The sequence below is a fragment of the Mytilus galloprovincialis genome, chromosome 1 (genome assembly GCF_965363235.1).
Source record: "Mytilus galloprovincialis chromosome 1, xbMytGall1.hap1.1, whole genome shotgun sequence".
NCBI lineage: Eukaryota > Metazoa > Mollusca > Bivalvia > Mytilida > Mytilidae > Mytilus > Mytilus galloprovincialis.
Window position 1 is genome coordinate 124,021,819 of NC_134838.1, and position 20,780 is coordinate 124,042,598.

A 20,780-nucleotide genomic window follows, 5' to 3' on the forward strand; every position below is an offset into this window, starting at 1 on the left:
TACAATGTCCTAAAACGTAATAAATACAACAAATATGGCATAAACTCAATACTAAAAATACATATACAATATTAAACTATCATACTGTTATGAGAATTAAATTAATACAACAATTTTTTTTTCAATTTTTGTTAAAGATTTAATTGTATGACATGAGATTATTTCGTGCTGCCTTTTTTGAAGCCTAAAACATACAAGCATTAAAGCAACATTTTTGCGACTAAACTAAAAACGGTGTAATATTAATTTAAAAATGGGGAAATATGACTTTTTTTTTTAACTAATCCTCATTCGATACATGTAATAAAATCCAGTGGACCTAAGGACAAAACTAGTTATCGACTAAAATTGCAGCACGAATATCGCATTTAACAAAGTTTCGTGACTATTTACTTTTGTTTTCGTATTAAATTCATTTATATATCTTTTATCATATTATTAAACAACGTTATTTATTAGAATAACGTTAAATCTTGAACTTTTATTTTGCGTTAATTGTTTTCCATATAAAAGTCCTCCTCCCTCTCTTTATACATATAGATACTAAAATACCATTAAATCTATGTCATAGCAATCTTAACATATTTTTTCAATTAAAAAAATGTGTTAGGATGGTCCTAGGACCATCGTAGTTAGGACTGTCCTAAGACAGCTTTGTTTTACATCCTAAGACATGTCTCAGACACGTCCTAAGACCATCCTAAATAACGTCCTAAGACATATCTTATGACATATCCTAGGATACTTTCATTGACACGGCCCCTGATATTTAAAATATTTATTATTTAATTAAGATTACTATCTAATTTTGACACCTGTCGTAATCACCAATCAAGCCAATAATCATGTCATTTAAGTTCTCACACCTGAGACATCAAATTCATTTAATTGAATTAACTTATATAATTAGTTGGCAATTAGAATCCAATCAAAGATTACAGTGAATTGCATGCACTTTTTATTTTTTTTAATTAAACAATACAAAATCTCAAATAAAACTAGATAGCTGACATGGATTAAATTCAGTTATAAAAAAATCACAGTTTCTCTTCAAAGTTTGATTACTATAGAATCCGTTTCTACTGTATTCAGGGACTAAACTAGATTCATTTAAAAGTGAAACAAAATATATTCGCCATTCGGTGAGGGATCTGGCGACCGTTCAAGACCCCGGCCCTGAAGCTATGAAAAAATAGTACGCAAAATTGTGAATCCTGAGAGTTTTGCGGACTCTTATAATATATAGGAGGCACAATTATTTGAGTGTCCCTACCCTTGGGACCTCAGGCTCCAAAACACCAGTCAGGTTACTGGTAAAAGACATCAGCCAAGTTGAAAAAACCAGCCAAGTTAAAAACACCTTCAAAACAGAAGGCTGTATGGTGCTAATGGCAGTCAAGTTCATCAATTCAGATACTTCTAAGCTCCACCTTCCGCTAAGAAAGCAAAGCTTGACAAGAATTTTTGATTTAATGGAAATAAAAAAGAGTTATTGTGTCGATCTTGTTAATATATTTAAAACAAGACACATAAATTACAACTACAGACTCTATTAGATTTGCGAATCTCTTGTTTCATATGTCTCTGTTAAATGTGAATGTGAATTCAGTCCGGTCAACTTTATTTTGAAGAAAGTTTATATTTTCATATCATATATTTATTGATGTCGCAGTTTCATGACTCAAATCAGCTGCTTAAATATCGTAAATCCTTAATTTCTTTTATCAACATACACGTATAATCAACGTGTACATCGGCGAATGTGAACACTGACCGGTTAATTTTTTTGGCAGAAAAACATTTTTGTTTATCATGAAGTTTATATTTTCGTATAATATATTTATTGATCTCATAGATTCCTGAATTTCATGGACGAATATTGTAAAACAAAAGAGATATTAACACTTGTGTTGATCATTTCAATATATTTATTTAACATATATCGGCAAATGTGAATACCATCCGGTCAACTTTTTTAGCAGAAAAACTTTTTTTTTAACTATAAATTTATATTTTCGAATAATTTATTTACAAATCTCACAGATTCCTGAATTTCTTGGACAAATATTGTAAAACAAAAGAGATATTAACACTTGTTGCCGACTAGTTGAATATATGTATAGCTTATAACGGCGAGTTTGAATACCGTCCGGTCAACTTTATTTGCTCAAAAATATTTTTTTTCACTTATTTTGTTTGATTTTCATAACATATATTTTAATATCTTTAAGGTCTACAAATATCAAACAAATCTAATGAATAACAAAAAAGTTATAACTATTTATATCTCGTCCGGTCAACCGTCCTGTCACTATCCGGGCAGTCGTCCTGTCATTAGTGCAACCCCTTTTTTAAGCCGTGACGTCAGCACGCAAACTATATTGACGTTTTTCATAATAAAAATGCCCTGCTGTGGAAAGGTATGGGTTACAAAAGTGAAACCATTAGACGGTCAGGTATATTGATTACGTGTATCTTCATATAAATTAGAAATAAGGAATTATTTCCTTATAAATTATGTAAAACGACATTTTCTTTTCGCAACCTAAAAAAAACCCAACAACGGCACATGCACTTGTTTTCTATAAAAAAAAAAACCATTTCAATTTGTACATTCAGTCGTGCAGTTTACAAATTACAATCAAAATAGTCCTAGATAACAAAATAATGATCTTGATATCTTTTAGAAGATAAAGGTTTACCTTTCTTGTCTCATTTTTAATAAGGCTTTTGCTGAAAAACGGCGAAGTAATACATGTTATAAGCCATATAAGGAAGCTGACATTTGGGGGGAATTTACAATTTTCTCAGGCATTTTTTTATTCCCCATTTACGATAGTAGAGGGGCATTATGTTTTGTGGTCTGTGCCGGTCCGTTCGTCCTTCCTTCCGTCCGTCCGTTCGCCCGTTCTTTCCCGCTTCAGGTTACAGTTTTTGGTCAAGGTAGAACTCATATGTTCCCCATGCCATGATATACTTACTTAATGATACTTAATGATGTTTTCCGGTACAGGATCCTCACGGTTCCTCTTCACCAGACTCATATAATTGAATATTGTCTCCATTATTTCTGATGCTGCTTCCGGTTAATTCAGCTCGATAATCAGAATAATAGATTTCTTCGTACTCCCAGTATCTATCTAGTCTATTTTTGAATGAGTTTATAGATGGCGCGTTAGTTACTTTATCTGGTAACTTGTTCCATAATTTGGCTATTCTTACAGAAAAACTGTTTTTCCTCAGACTTGTTTTGAATCGTTGGTGAATGATTTTATTACTGTTTACTCTTGTGCTATGTCTATTTTCAGTGCTTGAAATTAATTTAAGGAATGAACTTGTTTCTGGATCGTAATTACCATTTAGTATCTTATATGTCTCAATCATGTCCCCTCGGACCCTTCTATATGACAATGTTGGCAGCTTGAGTTTTTTCAGTCTTTCCGGGTAGCTCAGTTTATTGAATCCTGGTATCTGTCGTGTTGCCCTTTTTTGTACATCTTTCTAATTTTAATGCCAAATTAAAGTTGTGACCCCAACTGATTTCATGGTCAACTGAACATAGAAATATTATAGTGTGATGTTCAGGTTAAAGTTTTTTTGTTTTTTTTTTGGTTAGCCTGTAGTTTTGACGAATTTGGAAGTCCAATCAACTTGAAACTTAGTACACATGTTTCCTATGATATGATCTTTCTGATTTAAATGTCAAATTAAAGTTTTGACCCCAATTTCACGGTCCACTGAACATGGAAAATGATAGTACGAATGAGACCCGTGTACTATGGACACATTCTTGTTTTCAAATTCCTCCCCCCTAAAAATCAAATGGTACCTAGCTCATTGATGTAAAAATTAAGTATCCTATTGTTCGCTGTGCACGACCCGTTTAAACCAACTATAAAAGCAGATTTTGAAAAAGGGGTACATTAACACGGCAACGCTAGGAATGGGACTGATTGTAACTTGAAAAGTATAATATTATATATGTATTATAAGGGGTGAAGGACTGCCTCTGAAACCAGTGTATCACAAACACTAAACGAGATCGTCAGATGCAGATATGCTCGAGTCCAAACTGTGTGAACCGGTCAACATAAACAAACTCGAAATTTCGGTCGACTAACGAAGACTGTGACAGACATAAACAGTATTCGAGGTGATTTTGTCTACCAAAAGTGAAATCTTAGACCTTTTGATGTAAAATTATTAACTATAAAGATACCATTCCTTTCATAGTTTCCTTGCTAGAGGTTTGCTGCTCACAATGGTGCTATATGCCGGAACATATCGCTGTGTTGGTGACCTTATGGTGTTTTCTGCTCTTTGGTCGGGGTGTTGTCTCAATGACACATTTCAATTCTCAATTTTTTATATCTGTGTCACAGGTGACCACGGAAATTCGTTTTATCATACCGGCGTCATTTCAGAACAGAACAGAACATTTCACCTGGTGTAAAATTACGTCTATCAAATTAACCCATTTCTCTGACGTCAGTCTATTGTTCTAACAGTGGATTATTTTTCAAGAATCCACTGACCACTATGTTAACTTAAGATAACTCATATCATAACTTTAAACTTTTAACTTGCGATATGTTATCCTCTCAAAAACGAGAGTCTAATGAAAGATTCGAACTCGCGCGTATTTTCGACAGTAATTAAAGTCTGTAGTCTATTCATGCTACCGATATAAATGAATTTAAAGATAAATGTCCTGAAAAATGATATATGGTAATTTATGAGCGATTTTTCAAAGGCTTACAAGGTTGTCGCACTGCCATTTTTTGACGTAAAAACGAACTCAACTCAAATTTACGTCAATTGTTTCCTTATCAGTGCTCTTATAATGGTAGAATTTTATGATTTTTTTAAATGTAATTTTCTTAAGTTTTCAAAAATCTAAAATACATCAATTTTCAATGGGTAGTTAAAAAGCACCGTCGATTTTGCGGAGTCTTACAAGAATGTCGCATTTGCTTAAAACAACGTTTCAGTCGAAGTTTTGGTTTGAACATTTATACGAAATATTCGCGACGTTGTGTTACGCTTACATGTACGAACATCGCGCGTAACGTCGAAACATCCGGATAATTTTAAACATTTTTAACATTTTACTATTTTTTTTTCAATTTATTTTTGTTAAATAGATATATATTTGTATATATAGTGTCTCATAAGCCTATCTAGGCTGGGTATTTGTCTTATTTTATTATTGTGCAATGTATATAATATGTATGAAAATCTATAGACAAGTATGTGACACTTTAATAAAATATATTTTTGTTTTTATCACCTAGTATGCGTATATTTTTGTATTAAAACATTTCAAAATTTAATCAAATGAGAAAAGGGGATTATATCGGTCGATCCCAGTATTTATTTTGAAATTTACCGACTATCCGACAATGTTAAAGACTTTATTTGTTTTTGAATATTCAAAACATTAATGAAATTGTTGGAGGCAACTTTCTTCTGGACCTCTCAAACTTGAAAACATGCTCAAAACCACGTCAATTAGCCTCTGGAGGATATTTGTTTCATCGGCAATCACACAAAGTCTTCTTTTTTTTAAATGTGTAATATCTGCTATATAGCAAATAAATGTATATGTTGTGTACAAGTTGTAAGTTTGTACAAGTTATAAGTTTTTTGTCACATACCTTTTTGCACCAGGTGATACAAGTTTATCGCCTGAAATGTACCAGTTAAATTTCTTAAATTCATATACTTCAACCTAACTTTTAATGCTATTCTCCTTGTCCTTTAACTGGAAATAAGGACACTTAAATAGTTTAAGTTCTATTTTTATTTTTCTCCTTACACCAAAATCATATCCATAAAAAGTCTTTTGTGTTCTTATAATGTCTTTTGTATCAGTGCTCAGTATAAGAATGTATCTTGTAGTCATGTAAATACAGCAGAATCATGCGGAACAAAAGACTGTGTGCTTGCATCATCTAAATGTGTTAAGAGGTTCATGAAACACAGATAATTTGTACAACAATTCTGTACAAATTGTAATTTGTACAACTTTACAATTTGTATATAACATATAAAATTGAGAATGAAATGGGGAATGTGTCAAAGAGACAACAACCCGACCATAGAACAAACAACAGCAGAAGGTCACCAACAGGTCTTCAATGCAGCGAGAAATTCCCGCACCGGAAGCGTCCTTCAGCTGGCCCCCAAACAAATATATATACTAGTTCAGTGATAATGAACGCCATACTAAGCTCCAAATTGTACACAAGAAACTAAAATTAAAAATAATACAAGACTAACAAAGGCCAGAGGCTCCTGACTTGGGACAGGCGCTAAAATGCGGCGGGGTTAAACATGTTTATGAGATCTCAACCCTCCCCTATACCTCTAGCCAATGTAGAAAAGTAAACTCATAACAATATGCACACTTGCCGATTCCTATTCTTCCGTCAGTCTTACTTACAACATGTACAACTGATAAGAGCATTCTCATTAATGTTAAAACTATTTTTGAAATTCATAATTATATGATACAATTGTTTACTTATATGCAAGAAGAAAGATGAAGAAGAGGATACATCGCTAGATGATGGCCCACTGACAGATCGTAGTTGTACTGATGTACTTTTCCTTATTATATTGGTGCTGTATTTAGCTGGAATGGTAATACAAGTATAATGTAATGTTTTATGGAATCATTAGAATATTTATCTAGTTTCAGTGTTTGATGATATGCTCACTTATTTTATCCTCGTTAACCAGTTAACCGGGTAATGGTCGGACGTATCAAATCGCGAATAGTTAACCAGTTAACCGGGTAATGGTCGGACGTATCGAATCGCGAATAGTTAACCAGTTAACCGGGTAATGGTCGGACGCATCGAATCGCGAATAGTTAACCAGTTAACCGGGTAATGGTCGGACGCATCGAATCGCGAATAGTTAACCAGTTAACCGGGTAATGGTCGGACGCATCGAATCGCGAATAGTTAACCAGTTAACCGGGTAATGGTCGGACGCATCGAATCGCGAATAGTTAACCAGTTAACCGGGTAATGGTCGGACGCATCGAATCGCGAATACCAAAATCATTAAGTTGATTGATTGTTGTTAGCCTAAAGTCAAAAGACAACTATGTCATGCTTGTTCAGGATAAGATCAATTCAACAATAATTCAATAATAGAGATCGACTGGCATTGAGGGTCTGACATTTGGAATGCATCTGTATGAGGTACATTTGATGGGGACAGAAAAATTAAAGTAAAATAATTAACAAAACAAAACAAAACAAAATAGGAACGAACTCCAAGAAAAATTCAAAACGAAAGGTTCCTCTATATCAAATGGCAAAATGAAAAGCTCAAACACATAAAACGAATGTAAAACAACTGTCACATTCCTGAAATATAGAAATATAGAAATTAAGCCTTGCAAGATACCACATACTCAAAGAATTGCTGCAAGGGTTAGGTTAACGTTCAAATCATGATTTCCTTGATACTAAGGGGGTTGTTACACACAAAGCATTTATTTGACCATGGTTTTGATAGAAAACTATTCGTTTATTAGTTAGGACATAATGTCTCATATCTTGTTACATATGACCATAGATTTGTTCCTCGTATGTGTGAAAAATATAGTCGTCATTTTCTAACGTACATGCCAAACGGATTTTTTCGGGGATTATTGCCGCAGGTTTAAAACAAATTCCAAACTTGATGGTAAATCTTTTTTATTTATTAATTATTTTTTTTAAGATTATAGTAGAAGACGCTACCTTTTTTTGTACACGGGTACGAGACGAAATATGTTCTACCTTTGAATTTGAGTTTGTTTCTAAATTTGCGAATCCTTTTAAAGAGAAAAACAAGCAACTCTTAGTACTTCGCTATTTGGTGCTATTGATAAGAGTGGGTTTTTTTGGAAATAATATACATAAAGACAATATTTATCTCATTTTCCTGAATTTTAATAGTGTAATTTTGATAGAATTGATTTTATACTTACAATATTTTTTCAGGTTTATGTGGCATACATAGGGATTAATAAAGGTGACCCTTATAAAATGATTTACGGTGTAGATAGCTGGGGAAATATTTGTAACCGTGAGAACAAGCTGATTCCAGGCGCGCCAATGTCTGGACGGAACATGATTGGGAAGGTGTAAGTCAAATAGTTCACTTTATAAATATACAGTTGATAGACATCTTGATTTTGAAGTCGAGATTTTTATCGAGCAAGTAGGAATACAACTTAAATGGACAAAAGAAGCAATGAAAAGAGACAATACAGAGGCATATGAGGACCTCAAAACAGGGACAAATTAAAAACCATTATCTCTAAAATAAATACTTTGTCATGAAGTTTCAACGCCTATTAAATGTTTAAAATATGCAATTTAATAGAATTCATCATTGAACAGTTTTTTTTCGGATTGCTCTGATGCAGATGCCAAAATTAGCTATTTGTAGTGTTTCATGATTAAATCTATGCGATTATTTAATGTTATTCATTTGTTGTCCATTGGTCATTAATTGTTTGATTTCTCTTATAATTTATATATATATAGCTATTTCTTTTTATGTTTCAGAAAGAAATTTTACTTCGACCAGACGTATTTTACCTCCCAGATTAATACAGGACTACCGGTACTTGATGAAAGTATCTACATTTCCACGTGTGTGTCGGGATGCCCAAATGATACGTTGGTAGATGGTTCAGCTATTGATGAATATCGGAACACTTCTGGAATCAACCTCTGTAGATATGATACCTTGTCTTATGTGTCAGATAACCAAATATGTCCTACTCCACCTATAACTAAGCAGTAAGCTTATTTCTTTGGACATCAAAATATCTAAAATTTAAATAACAAAAATACAGAACTACGATGAAAGTTAAAAACGGAAAGTCTGTCCCTATAATCAAATGGCTAAATCAAAAGCTCAAACACATCAAACACTTCAAACGAATGGATAACAACTGTCATATTCCTGATTTGGTACATGCATTTTCTATTGTAGAAAACAATGGATTAAACCTTGTTTTATAGCTAGCCAATCCTCTAACTATGTATAGCAGTTAAGGTCGTAAAAAGCTCCCATCATCATCCTCTCACTTGTTAGACAGTCGCATAAAATTTCTTATATTAACGATGTGTGATCAAAACAAACAGACATGTTAACTTTATAGGTAAAAAATTTTAAAAAGTCAAAAATAGGGGTACGACAGTCTACATTGTGTTTTAATCTTCACTATAAAAACAAACAAATATATCAACAAAACCAAACAATAAGGCATATAGACAAAGCATCGGCGGACTTTTTAGTTAAAAAGATCGGACGTTTTATCGCCAACTTCTAGTTATAACCAATTTTAGCGTAGAGATGAATGATCAATGCCCATTTTAGCGAAAAATTTTATACCAACTTTTAGTGAAAAGGGAAATTGTCAATGCCCATTTTACCGACCGAAATTATGAATAATAAATTTCAAAACAATAAAAAAAGCACAATTAAAAAAAATGTTATGCTGATCACAACAAAGTCTAAAAGTTATAACACAGTTGTTACAAGTCCGTTCTGGCCTGAAATTTTTATCATTTTTTAAGGTCGCTTGATATACCCCCTGAGCAATACCGTTCATAAAATTGGAGCAGTAACTTCATTTTCTTGATATGTCTATATTTAGGTGTACATTCATCTCCACTTTTTGTTTTGATAAATTATGCTGTTTTCAATTTAATAATAGTTAAAAACGTTATTTCCATGATTAACCAAACTGTATATGCAAACAGCATAAATTACTGTTCGTGGTTTTAGTATGATGAGTTTTGTTCAACCAGGTGAGTTTGCTCTAAAATGGACTATCGCCAAGTCATTAAAGATTGCATATTTTGGCGTTAATATTGATTCACTTATAGGGTCTTCGCATCGGAACTAAACACATTTATTTAAAAACCAGTTGTTGGCATGACACGGGTTATGTTCTTCTTATATAAGTTATGATGGTATGATACTAAACCCCTAACGGAAAGGATTGTGCCTGATATGCATATGATGAAGACATAATCTTCCAATCATTTTAATTGAAGTCTGGAGCTAGCATGTCAGTTAACTGCTAGTAGTGTCTGTTGTTATTTATGTATTATTGTCATTTTGATTATTTTCTTTGGTTGCATCTTCTGCCATCAGACTCGGACGTCTCTTGGACTGAATTTTAATGTCCGTATTGTTATGGGTTTACTTTTCTGCATTGGCTAGAGGTATAGGGGGAGGGTTGAGATATCATAAACATGTTCAACCCCGCCGCATTTTTGCGCCTGTCCCAAGTCAGGAGCCTCTGGCCTTTGTTAGACTTGTATTATTTTTAATTTTAGTTTCTTGTGTACAATTTGGAGCTTAGTATGGCGTTCATTATCACTGAACTAGTGTATATGTTTGTTTAGGGGCCAGCTGAAGGACGCCTCTGGGTGCGGGAATTTCTCGCTGCATTGAAGACCTGTTGGTGACCTTCTGCTGTTGTCTGCTCTATGGTCGGGTTGTTGTCTCTTTGACACATCCCCCATTTCCATTCTCAATTTTATCGAAAACAATGGTGTATGAAATAATCCTGCGCTGAAATGGGGTATAATGTTTTCGCCAAAATGTTCCCTGTTAGTTAAAAAATTATCACTAAAGTGTCTTGTGCCACAAAGCACATAAGCAAGAACGAAATACAAGAAAACAACAATTCCCATAGCATAATAACACAATGACAGGATGTATAAGTACCGAGGCACGTCAAACGGATATTCCCAAAATTAGAGGTAACAGTTAAAGTTATAATTTAAAAAGACAAAAAAAAAAAAGGACCACTATAACACGCAAATAAGATGATAAACAACGTCAGTACCTAAGATCTAAACTTCAGGACCATCATGTATTATTTGTGAAGGTTATACGGAACTTTTATCAACAAGGTCTGGGTGCTTCCGATCAACTTTTTTGAACGAAAAGGACGAGACATTGTTTGACATAACCCTTGTTCAATAACTTTTGTTGACATTTTATAAACTCGGTGTAGCAGCTGCAAGCTTTTGAATACTGAAACAGTTGGGACATGTATATTACGTATGTAGGTAAAGTTGGTATATTGTTACTATAGTGGGGGAATAGACAATTTCAAAATTAAAACCGTCTCGTTTGTTATATATTCTGAAACTTAGAAGTCTTAGATGACCGCTTATGTCAAATTCTAGGTAAAAGCCTAAAAGATATTAATGAAGTTTTCCATTTTGTCTTTATAACGTCACAACTTTATACTCGGACCACAAAAACGTAATCCATGACCATGTTTTGAAATAAAATATTTTCCAATTGATGTTTTCCTGACATTTTGTTGATCATATACATGATGAAGTAATTTCAGAAACATGTGTCAAAGACACTGGAATAAGTATCGGACATCTCTACCGAATTTTATTGTATTTTTCTTCTATCTATCTGTTGCTGTTACGCTGATAGATAGTAAAAAGTTTGATAACTGAGGGTTAACAAAAAAAATAAAGGCAACAGTAGTATACTGCTGTTTGAAATTCATAAATCAATTGAAAAAAAACAAATCCGGGTTACAAACTAAAACTGACGGAAACGCATGAAATATAAGAGGAGAACTACGACACAACATAAACTAGCTGAATCTCAGTTCGTGCCTTTCTCAAGACAGATACCGAGTCAGTTCTTTTCTCTATTTAAAAATGATAAGAATTATTTCGTTTTAATACAAACGATGATAGAATTAGTTTTGTATTAAAAGTTACTGTCGTCAGTTTGGGATTTTACAGATATTAATTTAGGTACGGTTTTTCGTTTACAACCGTCACAAAAGAATACAAATTTTCATCCATTAGATCGGTATCATTACTGGTTGGATTGTACATACCACGAGGATACCAAGCTAACGCAGCCAGTGTTATTTGTTGTAATATATTGACTAATGTTTGTCTTTTCTTTTAGCCATGGTGTAATATATCATGTTGGACTAACTTTTGGTTACCCTATAGTAGTTTTATAAGTAACTAAATTCAGTTGAAAGCAAAAACATGTGTCAGTGTTTTTCGTGAGTGACATTAAACATCCAGACAACTGCATGTAAAATGATTAGATAGTAAAAAAAAAGAGGAAATAGTTTCTCTTGTAGATGAATTCCAAGTCGATTTATTCTTCAATATAATACATTTTAATATATTTGTTTTTAGTGTAAGCGTGTTCAATAGATGTATACCAGAAGTCTTAGTCAACCTGGCAGGAACGATGGCAAGATCGTTTACATCAGTGTTAAGTAGCGTTACCGTAGGAGGAGACATAAGCAAGGTATAAAGGATAAAATGTAAGGTGTAAACAAAATTAAGTTATTTTTTTTTATCTTTGGACTATATCATATCAGTCCTTTTTTGTGCAATTATATTTATCCTGGTGTTGCCAAAGTTTCAAAACAAAATCTGCTATGCTCCTTAATGTTCACGAATTCATTGTATTCATATTAAACATACAGTTATTTTGATTAAATTCTAAGAAACAAACATTTCCTTTCCCTTTCCCTTTTGGGATATATAATCTTATCATATGTTTAGATTCTAAAGTAAAACTTATGTCAACAAGCTAATGTCAATATATTCTGTCATTTGTATAATACTTTTATATCTTTCAGAAAATTGTATCTGACATGAAAAATACATGGAAGGAAATACTATATCTATGTGCAATATCTGTTGGTAATCATAGTTGTTTCCTGATTTTACGGAATTTGTATGCATCACCTACGAAAGTAGGAGGAGTATGTAATGGTTCTGTGCGCACATCTTTTAGTTCGTTCGTTCGTCCATCTCTTATCCTTATTTTCCCGTGAAATTGTGGTCAAATCAGCATGAGATTTGGTTCACATTTTCACACTGATTCTAACCTTCAATGAATTTAGTTGTGCTTCACTGATTAGATAAAAGTTCTAATTTACGGAATTTTACCATAAAGTTGAACGACTTGAAACGTATACTTTAGTACACATATGTATTATAAAGTGACATTTTAAAAGTAAATGCCAAATTTCAATTGAAATTTGTATCAAAATGCCTTCAGGAACAAAATATCTAAAAACCTTTTATGGAAATATGTAATATTGTGAAACAATATCTTACGCAAAAAGTAAAATCACAAAAATACTGAACTTAGAGGAAAATCAATTCGGAAAGTCCATAATCACATGGCAAAATCAAATAACAAAACGCATCAAAAACGAATGGACAAGAACTATCATATTCCTGACTTGGTACAGGCATTTTTCAAATGTAGAAAATGGTTGATTAAACCTGGTTTTATAGCGCTAACCCTCTCACTTTGATGACAGTCTCATCAAATTCCGTTATATTTACATCGATGCGTTAACTAAACAGACACAATAAATAAAATAGTCAAAATATGGGTACATCAGTCGTCAACGTATAACAATTTTAAAAGGAATAATTTAACAAAGGATATAGACTCCTAAATATTCAATATGTAGTAGGATTTGATAAATTTTAGATCTTCAACTGTGAAATAAACTAGGAAATATAATCCTGCGAGCGGGATATTCTTGTTCATTATAATTCTACTTTCTATATTCTGAATTCACATGTGTTCGTGATTTACATGTTGGTTTGCTTTATTTGTATGAAATACTTAGTTGGTGTTATATTTTTTTATCATGTGTGCATACTGATGTCAGTTGCAATGAATCAACAAGTATTATAAACCGTTTTATTAAAAAACAATATATTAAAAGTGTTGGCTTTGAATTTATAGTAGAAATAAATACAATAATTAAAATCTGTTTGAAAAGATTAAAAAAAATATTTGATTAACATAGATAATATCTTAAAAAAATAAATTGAGCAGGCGTTTTATTTATATATCTCTGTCCTGAATGCATTTATTTGTACTGTATTCTTGTCACGCAATGTTGTCATTTTAGCGGTATTTTTAACATTTCCATTAAAGTGGGAGGTTTGGCTAGACATAAAACCAGATTCAACCCACCGTTTTTCTTGAAATGTCCTGTACCAAGTCATATACATGGTAGTTGTTATCACATTGTCCGTTTCTATGTATGTTGGCGTTTGTTTTTATAGCAGTTCAGTGTTTCTGTTTTTCCTTTTTATTTCTTCATAGTTGATGTGTTTATACCTCAGTTTGTGACCAGGATTTGTTTCAGTTAAATCGATCTATGACTACGGAAGCATTATACTACTATTGCCTTTATTGTATATAATATTATGATAACATGTTTAAATTATGATCTGTGTTGTATTGTACGTTCAGTAATGGATAAGTATATTTTTATAATTTGCAATAAAGTAAGAACGTGATGATATGTGAACATCCTGTTTATTCTTTGTCACGGGTTAAGCATATCCTTTAACGCATCCTGATGCACTATATATATGTTTCCCTGTTGAAAAATGAAGTGAATGTAATTTATCCATACTGATGCACTTTATGTTATGCCTTGGTACAAGGATATGTAACTTGCATAGATAGAAATGTACTATCTTTTTTGTTTTGTTAGTTAAAGAAATAATGCAACTCCATGATTATGTCTGGAACAGATGTAATTTTGGAGAATATTTTACGAGAACATCGTACTCTAACTCTATCACAGATTATTCTATAATAATGTTAATATTAAAATTCCTGATATTCATTAGGTGTTTCCATAACTATTGTGGCATGCTTTGGATTTTTGGCGGCCATTATAATATGGTTCATAGTGATAGCTGTAGTTGCGTTTTGTCTTGGAGCAACAGCGTACTGCTGGTAAGCATATGTGTCAAATGTTTTTCCTAATCAGAAAAAAATAACATGGATTTTGATATGAATAGTTTATGGGCTGGTGCTATTTAATCTCCCTAATCAATTTGAAGATTAATCAAATTGTAACGAATATAAAAATTAGAAGAACATGTTTGATTGCCAATGAGAGGTTTAACATGAACACATTTTAGAGGTAATAGAACAGTCTTACAATGACTGGTGGCACGTTTTTCAATATTTTCAGCAAATAAACGAATCAAGTATAGAAATAGTTTGCAAAGCTCATTACAAAGATTGTTAACCTATGTTTTCAACTAATATATATATATATATATATATATATATACTATACACATAATTCAAGACAAGCAGTAAGAAACACAGTATTAGAAATGTATCACATGCGTCCACATAGTTAACATCTCCTGATAAAAGATATAGGAAGATGTGGTATGAGTGCCAATGAGACAACTCTCCATCCAAATAACAATTTATAAAAAGTAAACCATTGTAGGTCAAGATACGGCCTTCAACATGGAGCCTTGGCTCATACCGAACAGCAAGTTATAAAGGGCCCCCAAAAGTTACTAGTGTAAAACCATTCAAACGGGGAAACCAACGGTCTAATCTATATAAAACGAGAAACGTGTATGAATAACATAAACAAAGGACAACCACTGTACATCAGATTCCTGACTTAGTCCAGTAGTCAACACTTCGGTGTTAACATGAATATCAATAATGTGGTCATTTTTATAAATTTCCTGTTTACAAAACTTTAAATTTTTCGAAAAACTAAGGATTTTCTTATCCCAGGCATAGATTACCTTAGCCGTATTTGGAATTTTGGATCCTCAATGCTCTTCAACTTTCTATTTATTTGGCTTTATAAATATTTTGATAAGAACGTCACTGATGAGTCTTATGTAGACGAAACGCGCGTCTGGCGTACTAAATTATAATCTTGGTACCTTTGATAACTATTAGGACATGTGCAAACATTTGCAGCGGGATTATACGTTTAAATGGTACCAAACCTTCTCCCTTTTCTGAAACAATAGTGTAACATCACAACATAGAAAGACACATGCATTATCCGTCAAAAGACATCAGAATTTTACCTAGTAGTGGGGGTCAGTAGTACTTAAACAAATATGGAATTTCCATAAAACACTTAAACCAATCTATTATAAGGCTTTCTGTGGACTGTATAACGATTTTCTATTTCATTTTTTAGGTCTTCATGGTATAACCTGAAAATGGCATATGATAGTCTCGCTGCATCACAACAGACAGCTGACAGGAGTGAAGCTGTGGAAACCTGGTTAATTTATGCTTGTATAGCCAGTGGAATTACCGTTAGTATATTGACAATCCATGATTTGTTAATAATTGACATAATTGTATGTAAACACTGATTAACATATAATGTATTACTGTGTGCACATATAATACCAAATTGATACAACGGAAAAATATAATTAACTATCAACATGAACTCATATGATAATGACTTTAACCCATGCAAACCGAAATCTTATAAACGCACATTCTATTAAAATAACTAGTATTGAACGCATATTCATCCCGTCATACATCGTATGTTTTGTTGCGCTTAGTGCCGGTCTGATGATTCGAGCCCTTTCCAACTGATTTGAACAGTTTTATGTTGTATTGATACACTAATGGAACAGGGTAGGGGAGGGTTGAGTCCCTAAAACATACTCAAGCCCTCCACATTTTTTAATGTGTCTGTCCAAATTAGAGGCAATAGTAGTTTATCACTGTTCAAATCTTATAAATCCATTAAAAGGAAACAAAAATCCTGTAAAAACCTGATGGAATTTGTCATCTGCAAAAGGAGTGATACTCGATGTGTCGAAAAGTTTAGCTATTCCTATTAAGTATGCAACACCCATTGCAATGTGACAAGTTTAAAAATCTAGATTCCTTTTATAACTTACAATACAGATTTGTTTCTTGTTGAATACCGTAATGTGACTTGTTATTGTTGACATCTTCGTCCTTTCGTCTTTTGATAGATAGCTGTCTCAATTGGCAATCAAATCACACCTTCTTATTTTTCAATTATTTCATCATTGGTAAAGAGGCTAGATAACATTTAACATATCATTTTTAAAGTATTACAATTTTGAAATGAACTTACTGAAAATTGAAAGCAGGTGACATCTCTTGTCAGGCAACATTGTCGCTGAATCTTATATTCCTCATTATTCTTCAGTTGCGAATAAGTTTTGATACATCTCCACCAATTTAAGATAGCCATATTTTCAACTATTTACAAGTTATAAGTTGTCAACTAAATAACTTTACTTCACTCTCGTATTGTGTATATTACTCTGCCAAAAAACAACATTTTTCAACTTTTACCTATATCGAAATGCTTGTACTACAACCGTACAAAAGAAGAAGATACAGCGAACATCATTACTGAATGATCATGTGTAAATAAAATTAAGAATGGAAATTGGGAATGTGTCAAAGAGACAACAACCCGACCATAGAAAAGACAACAGCATGGGGTCACCAATAGCTCTTCAATGCAGGGAGAAATTCCCGCACACGGAGGCGTCCTTCAGCTGGCCAAAGACGTTCAAAGCCATCGTTTGATCTATGGGTAAACGGTCTAAAAATAATCATGGCGAGTTAAACGATTTTTTTTTATATGTTTTTGTTTTTATAGATCATTATACTGCTGCTGTTGTTGATGATGTTTAAAAGAATTGCACTAGTAAGTATATGACGAAAAAAATTATCAAATATGTAATAAATATCTATCCACCCGCGCGTTTGATAAATTAATTAAAGAAATAAAAGTATTTAATATCATTTTGATATTGATCAGAAGTAATTATAAGAAACATCTATAAAACATCACAGAACAAACTTTATTTGTATCTTAGATCTAAGACCGCAAAAACTTATTTAGTTTAGACTACGACACATCTTGTCGGGTCAGCATATTTGTATTGATTACTATAAAACTGTTGTAGTGTAGATTCAATTAAGTTGTTCTTCGTCATAGATAAAAGAGACAACAGTTTACTGATGTTCTAATTTATATCGATTTGGAAAGACAAATTATGGTAACATTATCCAAAATAATTGAAAAAAATTCTGTCCCGAAATATTTGAAATTTTGTTTTACTCTAAACTTAACATTACATAATGAAATAAAAAAAATATTCACTATAGTATTCATCTAATCTCAACATACATCACATGTACAAATATTTTACTATAAATTCGCATGGAGGATTTATCTTAAACAAGAAGTAAAATATTCTAAATGTTTTTATCCATTGAGTTTAAATTAATGGCCAAGATTTGTGATGTCGCACATATGCAAATTTTTTTAAAGATTTTCTTAAAGATTTTTTTTCTCTACAAATTTCAAAGGTATAAATAATTAAAGGCTATAGTAGTATAACGCTGTTCAATAGTCATAAATGGATTAAACTGAAACAGATCCGGGTCAAAAACCAAAACTTAGGGAAACGTATCAATCTAAGAGGAAACAAAACGGAACAACAGGAACACAGAACGGCTATAAAAACAATCGCAAACATACATAGAAACGGACTATGTAATAAACACTGCCATATTCCTGACTTGGTACGGAACATTTAAAGAAATCATGGCGGTTTGAACTGGTTTAATGGCTAGCCAAATCTCCGTATACTATATTGGAATGTTAAAAATATCGCTAAATTACAACATTACTCGATAGGAATACATTATACAGTACAAATAAATGCAAGAAAATTCAGGACAGAAAAATACATAAATAAATGATATAATAGTGCATTTTAACATGTAAACCACTTAATAACAAAAAGAATATGCTCTTTAGAAAAATATGTTATATATCTTGCTGAATTTTGCTGCTTTCATATGATAATTAGAAATAAAAAAAGCTTTCTGATATGATAAACATTTAAAAAGAAGATGTAATATGATTGCCAATGAGACAACTCTCCACAAGAGACCAAATGCCACATAAATTAACAACTATAGGTCACTGTACGGCATTCAACAATGCCTGTTTTATATGTACTAATTATGCCATGTGTAGTCATCAATCGGCTCACATCTTTAAATCTTTGATATAATCATGATTATATTTGTGTTATTTTGGTCTCTTGTGGACAGTTGTCTCATTTGCAATCATACCACACTCTTTTTTTAGATTAATAAAGAATGCAGATTTTGTCATAAATTTAGCAAAAAATGACCTTTAAAAACGCTTGTTGACATTTATTTAGAGTTTAGTTCTCATTATTCATAGCTTCTTTTTTTAAAGGATTATATTTTAAAATGAGAATAACACCAATTGTGTTGGTTTACGTTCATAATGCCCGCGTCACACTGTCCCGATTTTTATATACGATGGACACCCGAATGCGAAAATTGTAAGTTCGTACGAAGTTGGTCCCGATCTCGTTAAAATACCAAAAAGTGACCGAAGAAAGTACGATGAATATCGAAGTCTATACGATGGTGCCGAAATTATATACGATAGCAAAAGATGGATATTTAAGCTTCATATCTCAGCCGAAGTCTACACGATGGATCACGAAGGCTACACGATAGATTACGAAGGCTACACGATGGATTACGATGATGGCGCGATGGCCATACGATGTCTAAAAGATACGAAAACAATTTCGACAACATGTCGTTTCTGTACAAGTCTGCCGTGCATGGCGGGAAATCGATCTTTTTGTCTAATTCTTATAAAACTTAGTTTATTATCCCCTCGCCTATTACATGTACGTTGCGTGTATATAAAATTGTTATTGACACTCTAGACCCAAAATGCTCAAAACTTGGTATGGTGTTACTCGTTAAGAATATCTTAAGCGCTATTGACTTTAAAGTGCAAAGGTCGAGGTCACAGTGGCAGTTGTAATACAGGGCAATATCACCCTTGTGTACACTCTAAAACCAATATGCTTCAAAAGATTTTAACCACATTTGGTATATTGTTCCTCCTTGTAATGATCTGACATTTTTTACGTTCAAGGCCAAAGGTCAAGGTCATGCAGATGGACTTGTTTTTTTCTCCTTGAAATAGCATAATACACAGGAATTGGTTGCTCATTTTTTTACCTGCTGGTTCTAAAGACAATATTAAAGGTATTTCCAGTTACTGAATGTTTTGGTTGATTTCTAGAAAAATAGTTTATGTATCAAATATGCATATTCAATTTACCATTTTCTGCATGTGTATATACAAATATAGTTTTCTATGGTCGGGTTGTTGTCTCTTTGGCACATTCCCCATTTCCATTCTCAATTTTATGTCCATATTTGTCCCCAATATGTTACATACGAGGGGATGCCACGCTCGGCATTGCCTTGTTTGAACTGTAAAATGTGTGCACTAGCATACCTGCCAACTTTTCAAAATGCCCATGGGGGTTTTGCATGCAAGATGGCTGTCATAGTCCTAAAAAATCTTCAAGGGGTCCTTCAAATACATTTTAATGTTGTTTTTTGGCTTCTCCATACTTTTATAAGCCTCAAATCATTGTGAATTTAATTGTTTTGTTAAAAATTGTGGACAAAATTGCTCTTTCAAAATTTCAATTTGGGAGCCTCCATGGGGGAAATCCCCTGCAAATAGTGACAGTTGGCAGGTATGCACTAGTCTGAATAATCACCCATAATTATGCCCATGTTTACTGATCTATCTTAAAGGTAAGGTAATGGGTTCGTTGATCCCTTTTATTCAAAAAGAGCTCTTTCCAGGAGAATATCATAATAATATAGACAAAAGGAAGGATGTAGGGAAAGCAACAAATGCGGCAAAATATGACATATAGAAAACAAAATGGTTATGGAGTAAATATTCGTGTGACAACAACTCAGACGATACATAAAAAAATCAGAATAATGAAGAAAAAGTTGGTTTCCCTATATACGTGTACCTGCAGTGTTGGTGT

The 20,780-nt window shown here is 32.7% G+C and overlaps 1 protein-coding gene across 3 annotated transcripts in view; it reads left to right on the forward strand.

The window, feature by feature from the left end:
• The first annotated feature begins 2,337 nt into the window (after window positions 1-2,337).
• The window catches only part of LOC143056919 (choline transporter-like protein 1), a 40,529-nt gene continuing 22,086 nt past the window's right edge, over window positions 2,338-20,780 (forward strand). Inside the window, exons 1-9 of one of the 3 annotated variants that reach the window (XM_076230131.1) lie at window positions 2,338-2,420; window positions 6,538-6,645; window positions 8,004-8,146; window positions 8,574-8,810; window positions 12,222-12,336; window positions 12,674-12,737; window positions 14,706-14,814; window positions 16,049-16,169; window positions 17,516-17,563. In XM_076230131.1, coding sequence (XP_076086246.1) covers window positions 2,403-2,420; window positions 6,538-6,645; window positions 8,004-8,146; window positions 8,574-8,810; window positions 12,222-12,336; window positions 12,674-12,737; window positions 14,706-14,814; window positions 16,049-16,169; window positions 17,516-17,563 — 963 coding nt within the window. In that variant the 5' untranslated portion in view covers window positions 2,338-2,402. Of the gene's footprint in view, window positions 2,457-6,537; window positions 6,646-8,003; window positions 8,147-8,573; window positions 8,811-12,221; window positions 12,337-12,673; window positions 12,738-14,705; window positions 14,815-16,048; window positions 16,170-17,515; window positions 17,564-20,780 lie in introns of all 3 variants that reach the window. The other 2 variants (XM_076230113.1, XM_076230123.1) reach the window with 2 other exon arrangements.